The sequence below is a fragment of the Babylonia areolata genome, chromosome 23 (genome assembly GCF_041734735.1).
Source record: "Babylonia areolata isolate BAREFJ2019XMU chromosome 23, ASM4173473v1, whole genome shotgun sequence".
NCBI lineage: Eukaryota > Metazoa > Mollusca > Gastropoda > Neogastropoda > Buccinidae > Babylonia > Babylonia areolata.
In genome coordinates, this window is record NC_134898.1 from 49922280 (window position 1) to 49932279 (window position 10000).

Sequence of the window (10000 nt, forward strand, 5' to 3'; positions counted from 1 at the left end):
AAACTGTAAGACGAAACAAAAGACCCAGGGTAAAACTGTGGACCCAGACAAGCAAACAGCACAGTGAAACTAAAGGCCCAGCCAGACTTGTTCCTCTCTGTTCGTGGGCTGTGTCTCCCAAGTTGATTCCTATACACGAGGGGGCTTTTACGTGACATGACTGTTTTACGCCATGTAGGCTGCCATACGCCGTTTTGGGGGAGGTGCATGCCGGCACGTTCTTGTTTCCATAACTCTCCGAACACCGACATGGATTACGGGATCTTTAACGTGCGGATTAGATCTTCTGAACATTTATGCACATCAAGGGGTCCAGGCACTAAACATCTGTTGACCTGTGAGATCTGAAAATGTTCCACCCTTTACCCACCAAGCGCCGTGATTGGGACTCGGACCCGGAACCCTCAGAATGAAAGTTCAACGCTCTAACCACTGTGACGGAATTTCAGACAATGGCAAAACAAGCCAATTTGAAACCAGGCAGAATACACAAAATGAAATTCAAACAAATGCAGAAACAAACATAACACAAGTGAAACTATAGACTCAAACAAACTATAGCCTAAAATAACATGTTGAAACTTTGAACCAAACTCCACGGTGAAGTTGTTGGCACAAACATAGAACCCACAACGAAAATAGATTCAAACAAACAACAAGCTTAATGAGATTAAACATTGACTTCCATAACATTCGTACCAAAAATATTAAATGCTGGTTTCCTTCAAAAACCTATGTACTTTTTTATACTTTTTTTTCTCGCTGCCTGCCCGGACGCGTTACCACAAGGCCAGCACTCCGTAATTACACGACATAAACATGAAAATGCAGACATATTACACGACATAAACATGAAAATACAGACATATTACACGACATAAACATGAAAATGCAGACATATTACACGACATAAACATGAAAATGCAGACATATTACACGACATAAACATGAAAATGCAGACTTATTACACGACATAAACATGAAAATGCAGACATATTACACGACATAAACATGAAAATGCAGACATATTACACGACATAAACATGAAAATGCAGACATATTACACGACATAAACATGAAAATACAGACATATTACACGACATAAACATGAAAATACAGACATATTACACGACATAAACATGAAAATACAGACATATTACACGACATAAACATGAAAATAGCAGACATATTACACGACATAAACATGAAAATACAGACATATTACACGACATAAACATGAAAATACAGACATATTACACGACATAAACATGAAAATGCAGACATATTACACGACATAAACATGAAAATGCAGACATATTACACGACATAAACATGAAAATACAGACATATTACACGACATAAACATGAAAATACAGACATATTACACGACATAAACATGAAAATACAGACATATTACACGACATAAACATGAAAATACAGACATATTTCAAACAAGGAAGTTTCCACAAAGTACAAACGGAAAAGTATCGGACGAACTCAATATAAAATAATACACAAGCAAAAAGCAATGCTCCTTGTGTTGAGGGTTAAATGTAAGCACAAACAAATGGTATCTACGCCAATTACTTCATCTTTCCTGTCGGTAATAATGCGGGAAAAAAATACTTGGTTTTTTACGTTTTCCTACACACAATAAACACCAGATAAATTAAGCTGAAGCTCAATTAAGTTAAACAAATCTATTCAATTTAATTAACCAGAATTATCACTCGATGCGTAACGCCAATAAAATTTTACTCGGATTCGGATGATACAACATAATATGTTGAAGGTCAAGATGGTCTTTTTTTGTACGTCTGGAGGCTTGTTTCTGGAATTGCATCAACAAAATATGTTTTCGTTTTTTTAACATGTCATTGCCAGTTTCATATAACTATTGGTGAAACGTTCAAGGACCAGACAAAAAAGCAATAACTGAATAATGACATATTCCTTAACTTCATTCTGTACAAACAATATACTTTTACAAATATTTATAAAGTGATCGTAAAACTAAAAAAATAAAATAAAATAAAATAAAAACAAAAAAACAAAAAAAACAAACAAACGTAGATTGCTGATATAATATTACATATCAATTCAATGAGTAATAAAAACGATGATGAATGATGATGGTGTTGAAGATGATGATGAAGATCATAATAATAATAATAATAATAATAATAATAATAATAATAATAATAAAGTCAGCAGCAGCAGCATCACCATCACCATCACAGTGGAACATCTTCCGAGGACAGGCAAACAGAAATTCCATCTTCTTTTTTCTTTTCTTTTTTTTTTTTTTTTTTGTCTTTTTAAAAAAAAATTTTTAACCTCACCAGAATGAAATCATACAAATCCAAATGGGCTGGTCCAGGAGAAACATAAAGAACGCTGCAGCTTCAGAGAAGAGAAACATACAAACAAAAAAAGGAGTAAAAAAAACAACTACTCTCCAATCTTTCATAGCAGATGATTACGTTATCCTTTCTTTGGGTTGTCAAGGGTTGTCGGCCAAAGATTAAAAAAAATAAATAAATAATTTTTTTTTTAAAGTAATAATAATAATAAAATTAAAAAAAAAAAAAAAAAAATATATATATATATATATATATATTCACACTGAATTCCACTCCAAATTAACCTAACCTGTTCTATTTAACTAGATATCCATGTTGGAATTAATTATGGTCTTTGGTTTAAAAGGACAAGAGAACCTGACATAAAAAACCAAATGTTTGAATGACAGAGGAGAAAAAAAAAATCTTTTTACGAAAAACTGTTTCTTTTCCAAAATCCGGGACTGTTTTGAAGGCAATTTTTGTGCATAGTAACCGTGAATAGAAGCTGAGACCGATTTTCACGATTTTGTTCATTAAATGTCTATACAGATTCAGTCATTACAGTCTTGTGCAGCCATCGTGTGATGTCGAAATGTTCATGTACGGAGACATGCTCATTCAGTCCGCACCGATCTGAGATGCTCCGTCTGTTTGTTCCGTGCAGTAATCAGTAGACGTGCAATCATCATTCATCGAAAAGAGTTGGTTCGTGAACCATGACATAAGTGTTTTTCTCAAAGGGTGGATTACACGTGGCGTGGCATTTTCTCTCTCACACCACACTACAAAAAGTAGAGCACGAAAGTTAGTGTCAAACATATCCCGGAATTGAGGCTACTAACACTGCAAAAGAACCTTTTCAGCCTGTTCATTCACTGAAGGCACTGTCCTCGATGGACGCCGGGCCAATCTCCTGTGTGGGAGGGGCAATGGGGTCTGTGTCCTCCCCCGGGGGTGTGGTGGTGCTGACGTCTGGAATCTTGACCAGGTAGGGGTTGGGTGGGCGGGTGAGGGTGGAGGTGGCGTGAGGCGGGGCTCTGGACTGTGTAATGGCGCCCCAGGGTTCCTGGTACTGCACTGCGTTCTCGGACAGCCGTCTGACGTCTGCGGGAAAAAGTGAAATTGATGGATGAGTGGGTAGATGGGATTCGTTCGTTTATTTATTTATAGTCTGTTCATCTAAGATGATGATATTAGACTGGGTAGATGGGAGTTTAGGCGGATGGATGGGCAGCTGACTGCATGGATGGAAGTGTGGATGCATCCATAGATGCACGGATTGACAGACCTATTAATGGCTAGCTAGTTAGTAAGTCTGTAAGGCTGTTGGTTGATCGGTTCTGGAGTGAATGAGTGAGTTATTGAGTGAGTGAGTGAGTGATTAGTTAGTTAGTTACTTAATGATAATAATGGTATTTATATAGCGCTGAATCTTGTGCAGAGATAAGTCAAAGCGCTTTCGCACCAGTCATTCACACCCATGCAAAACACTAAAACTGGAAAAACTGAAGACAAGGAAGAGTCAGTTAGTTAGTTAGTTAGTTAGTTAGTTAGTTAGTTAGTTAGTTAGTTAGTTAGTTAGTTAGTTAGTTAGTTAGTTAGTTAGTTAGTTAGTTAGTTTGTTAGTTAGTTTGTTAGTTAGTTAGCTTCCATCATCGTCTTCATTGTAGGTACTATAATACTCTTCATTTCGATCACCATGGAGTTGGTGGTGGTTGTACCTTTCCTGTCCAGGGTGAGGTTTGTGGCCGGCAGAGTGTTGAAGGGCTGCTGGTAGTTCATCACCAGCCGCTGTCCCCCGCCAGGAACGTCGGGCGCCGCCATGCTGGGGGCAGGGGAGGTGTGGGTGTGATGGGACAGCGTGCCCATGCCCCCCATCCCTCCCATCACCCCCATCTCCATCCCCGTCCCTCCTCTCCACCCTTGTCCCAGTCCCAGCGCAGCCTGCGTGGTGTAGTAGAAGCTTTTGTCCGTGACCGCGCTCCGGAGAGAGTTGTTGTCCGGGTCGCCAGTTGATTTCCGCTTCCGGCTCTTCTCTGTAAACCATTGGTAACCAGGTGATGGGAGGGGTATGCTGAAGGGGCAAATAGGAAAGGGATCGGCGAGATGGGGTGGTTGGATTGGTTATGGGGAAGAGGCAAGTAGGATGTGTGAGTGGGGGGGTGTGGGAGTGGGTAGCAATGAAGGGAGTAGGTGGCAGGGTGAAAGAGGGGTGAATGGAAGGATGTTGGAAAGGTGCGAGTGAGAGAATGGAGTGGGAAGGGAGACGTGTGGTAGGGAGCAAGTGGAAGGGGAGAAGAAAAGTTACTGGTATGTTCCTAGCTTCTACTGGAACTGGACTACGTTAATTGTTGTCACCAACGATAGTGCACACACACACACACACACACACACACACACACACACACACACACACACACACATCAGGTGAGCGCACCCACGCCTCATACAAGCACGAACACACGCACACAGACACACACACAGACACACACACAGACACAGACACACACAGACACACACAGACACACAGACACACAGACACACACACACACACACACACACACACAGACGCACACATGCATACATGCATAGGCACACACATTACTCGAGCCCGGCCACGCTTCACACACACACACACACACACACACACACACACACACACACACACACACACACACACACATACACACACACAAGAAACAGACAAATGAACAGACAGACTGACAAACAAAGAGAAACATATAAGGAGCGATTCACAGAAAAAAAAAGAAGAGAAAAACATGAGAGAGAGAGAGAGAGAGAGAGAGAGAGACAGACACAGACACAGACACAGACACAGACACAGACAGACAGACAGACAGACAAACAGAGAGAGATTACGTTTGAAGAAGACCCAGCCCAGCACACAGCAGATCACTATCATGATGACCAATGCGACGACAGCGACGATGAACAGGGTGCTTGAAACACCGATACTCTCTGTAAACGCGCGCGCACACACACACACACACACACACACACACACACACACACACACACACACACACACACACACACACACACACACACACATTGCATTTCCTTAGACAGGAAATCCTATCGATGAACGTTTATCCTCACATAAGTCCTCCTTGTCAGTTTCAACAATAATTGAAACTATTCATTCAATGGACTTAGAAGACCAAAACACTTCACAATGAAAATATAACAATAATGGAAGATTGTTTAGACACCTAGTGAAATAAACTGACGGGCAAAAGTCACATTTGGAATCAATACCCGTCAGAAACTATATTCATCATTAAAGCTTTGGGAACAAATACATGAAAACAAAATCTGCTTTTCATAAGCAACAGCGTGCGCATGAGAAATGAGGAAGTCGCGTGTCTTTGTGCAAATAATCACTGGAAAGGGACATGATAATTATGAAGTAATCCAAAGCAGTCTTCCAATTTATCTTACCTATCGTGCAAAAGATTAGCAGTCTTCCAATTTATCTTACCTATCGTGCAAAAGATTAGCAGTCTTCCAATTTATCTTACCTATCGTGCAAAAGATTAGCAGTCTTCCAATTCATCTTACCTATTGTGCAAAAGATTAGCAGTCTTCCAATTTATCTTACCTATCGTGCAAAAGATTAGCAGTCTTCCAATTTATCTTACCTATCGTGCAAAAGATAACTGATGTAATATACGCAAGTGTGTGTCCAGATAGTTGGAAAGCGGCTGTCAATAACCCTTTGTAAAAAAAATCGCATACCCAGTATATCTAAATGGATGGATTGAACTGACTGTTATGTTTGGTAACTATTCTGCACGATCATGAAAACAAGCATTTGTAGTATTCTGTGTTGTATTACTCTTTTTCGTTACAAGTTTCTCTGTATCAATCCCGGCTATCTCACTTGATGAGAGCGTTTCGCTACAGTGCAGCACCAGGCCTGCATGTGTATTTGTTTTCCTATCAAAGTGGATTTTTCTACAGAAGTTTGCCAGGGACAACAGCTTTGTTGCCGTGGGTTCTACAACGTACGTTAAATACGTGTTATACACAGGACCTCGGTCTATCGTCTTATCCCAATGGCTAATGATTGAATGAATGAATATGTGGAGAACAATCACATTTTTGATCAAGGATCAAATCGGATTTCGAAAAAAAAAAGATGAGAGAACAACTGCCAACTTTGGCTTTGAAAAGTGCTGGTGGGTGTGATAATAAAACAACCAAATAACCAAACAAATTTTTAAAAATTAAAAATTTTCGACTGTATGGCTATTTTACATATTTCCAAAAGTGTTACACAGTGAACGGCATGATATATTTTACTTGAGATAAAGGGGACAGGAATAAAATGCAGGTGTATTTGGTAAAACAACAAAAACAACAAAACCAAAAAAAAAACAAAAAAAAAAAAAAAAAACCAATAACAACCAAATGCTAAAATGTAAGTAAAAATCACCACATTGTTTCAAATGTAATTCAAAACTCTAAAGGGGGTAATTCAGGGAACACACTCAGACCCTCCACTCCCCCCCTCCCCCAACACCCCTCTATACAATATTTTCGAAGGTGACATCACCGCAGATATGACGGACATGATCTCTGTCACACTGCCACTGTAACTCAACTCACTGTAACTCAACTCAAGCTCACACGACGTGTAGACTCGCACACAACGCTCGCAATCTGACTTCATTCCATCACAGGGAGAAACAAAATGACAAGATGAAAAACACCTTTCTTATATCATCATCATCATCATCATCATCATCACCATCATCATCATAACAACAACAACAACAACAACAACAACAACAACAACAACAATAAGAAGAAGAAGAAGAGGAATGTACGTTTTTCTTTCTAATAGCTCAGGGCGCTTTACATGAGAGAAAAAAATTACATTTACATAAAACATTCATGGCCACTCTCTCTCACCCCCCCACCCCTCCACACACACACACACACACACACACACACACACACACACACACTCCCTTTTCCACTCTACGTACATCCAAAGTGAGCTGACATGGGTGGTGTTGGAGAACAAGGAAGCCGAAGGTGCTTATAGATAGGTTTGAAAAAGATGAGTGTTTGGTGATAAGCGAAAGGCAGAAATAGAATCAGATGTACGGATATGATGAGGAAGGTTGTTCCAGATATGAAGAGCAGCAAAGAAGAAAGAACGTTCACCATAGGTTCTTGTATTGACACGAGGTAGTTTCAAAAGGTAACAGTCAGAGGAAGAGCGGAGATTTCTTGCGGGAGTGCAAACACTGATAAGGTCAGAATGATAGGTAGGTCCCGAGGAGTGGAAAGCAGAATAGCAGAGAATGCAACATTGTATTTAAGTCTCGCTTCAATGGGGAGCAAATGTAAAGTGTGGAGGTGAGGAGAAATGTGATCAGTACGTGGGACTCTGCGAGTCAGACGGGCAGCATTGTTTTGAAGTTCGCTCAAAAACATTATGTGGACAGCCTATGAGAAGAGAATTACAATAATCGATTCGTGACAGTACAAAAGCAGAAATAAGAGTTTTAGTAGTTTCAACAGAAACACAGTTCAAAGAAAAATGAATATATGTGTCCACATTTCCCCTCCAAGGATTCACCTCAGGGGGACACAATCACAAAATCCCATAACTCCTTCTTCTTTCAGGTTGTGCTTTAAGAATATCCACAGATCTTGGGATTAGAAAGTCACTTGGTTTCTTCAAGTTGGTCGCTTCATTCAATGCTTCAGGTTATTCCTTGTTGGGCGCCTTACAGATTGATGACCCTAACACTGTGAACGCCAAATTACTTGATATCAAAACAGGCGCCGAGGATCCTGCAATATCCTCAGAGCCCAACAATAGTGTACTTACATGTACTTTCACACTGTCAGATTCTAATCTTAACTAACCTGTGTTCTCAAAAGTTGATATAGAAGAAAAATCCGAAATTTATATTAAAAAAAAAAATCCGCAGAAACGACTGCAACGATCTTAACATTATCAAACTCGAGGAGAAAACTGAACTTACCACGACTTCAAGACAAGCCTTTCTCAAGCTTGACGACCCAACACCCTTGACATACATTGTCTCTGACCAAAATGTCAAATGTCCAACGACACTTAGTACCCCAAGGTCAGGTCTATCTCACTCCTCCCTGCGCCCAGAACAGAATGACAATAATTTGTGTGCATTTACCAATCCATGAAATCGTGAACGAATATTCAAATCAGCGCCTAATGTAAAGCACGTTCACAACTTTCTCCACGAATCGAGTTCAGACCAGACGACAGTAACCGAGCCAAGCCATACAAAATTATCTCCTTCACAAGTAGGCAACACTATCATGACATCAACCAAAACTGGATGTAATGACAATCTCCCTCACGATTGACAGCACTCCCAGTAGTAAAGTCACTTGTCTTCAATGTGTAGACAACTTGATTATTCTACCATTATTAATATTTTGTCTTCCTTTGAAAATATGACATATGATTATCAGAGAACGGATCTCATATATATATATATATATATATATACACATATGTATATATGTATGTATGTATGTATGTATGTATGTATGTGTGTGTGTGTGTGTGTGTGTGTGTGTGTGTGTGTGTGTGTGTGTGTGTGTGTGTGTGTGTGTGTGTGTGTGTGTGTGTGTGTGTTCAAAGAAATCCACATAGAAACCGCTTCAAACACTTTTTTTTTATCCTTATCGTAATCACATACACAAACCGTCATATTCATATGATCATCACCAGTATTATCACCACTGTCATATACAGACATAACTTTGGTTCTGAAACGCGTTTGTCGATATACGCCAGGGCATATTAGTTATTACAAAAATCGTATTCAAATACTTCAGTTGCTACTGTTGCTGCAGGACACGCTACCACTATTATTGCTACTGGCTCTTTTGCTGATATCGTAGCTGACAACAGCAATCATGGTCATCGTCATCATTGAATATAATCTATGAAACTAACCCCTCCACGTCTGTGCTTGGGGTGAGTCCTGTCAATGTCTCCAGTGTCGGCAGATTCATGGGTGGCTGTTGTTTGAGGGACGTGGTGGCGGTCTCCACTCTAGGAGGGACGCTCACTCAGTCTGGCTCCGCGACTAAGCCATTATTGTCGTTAGCAGGGGGTCGCTTAGTAGGTGGTGTCCTAAGTACGTTGAACCAGAACAGGCACCACTGAACACCACCGAAGTGACTCGGCAGCAGTGCAGGGTCTTCTCTGGTGTGTTGCCTCCTGGCGACCTAACATCGATGGTTCCTTGCGGCCTGCGACGCTGGAACTGTGACGGACGAAAAGGGTGTGGCCGTGTATGGGGGAATCTAAATGAGCGGCGTGGGAGTAATGCCACTGAAACGGTGCAGATGATGGAGCAGCAGCAAAACAAAACAAAAACAAACAACAAAAAAACCCTGTCAAACTATGGAATACATGTACAAAGTACTTCTAAAGACATACTCACCGCCTGCAGTGCTTGAATCAGCAACGTCGAGTTTTTCCGGAGTTTGAGTTTTCGTAGCAGCTACAGGGCACAGAAAAAGGCAAGGCCTCCAGCTTAAAATTGTAACAACATACGCAAAATTCTGCATAATACACATAAATATGCAGTTCCTAGTAATATGCATAACGCGCATGG

The 10000-nt window shown here is 40.4% G+C and overlaps 1 protein-coding gene across 1 annotated transcript in view; it reads right to left on the reverse strand.

Annotated features, from left to right (window-relative positions):
• Positions 1 to 2329: 2329 nt before the first annotated feature.
• LOC143298051 (uncharacterized) overlaps positions 2330 to 10000 on the reverse strand; it is a 22743-nt gene continuing 15072 nt past the window's right edge. Inside the window, exons 4-7 of the mRNA XM_076610717.1 lie at positions 9827 to 9886; positions 5226 to 5324; positions 4067 to 4381; positions 2330 to 3449 (exon numbers count right to left, since the gene is read on the reverse strand). Of these exons, the coding sequence (XP_076466832.1) occupies positions 3214 to 3449; positions 4067 to 4381; positions 5226 to 5324; positions 9827 to 9886 (710 nt within the window). The 3' untranslated portion in view covers positions 2330 to 3213. The remainder of the gene's footprint in view (positions 3450 to 4066; positions 4382 to 5225; positions 5325 to 9826; positions 9887 to 10000) is intronic.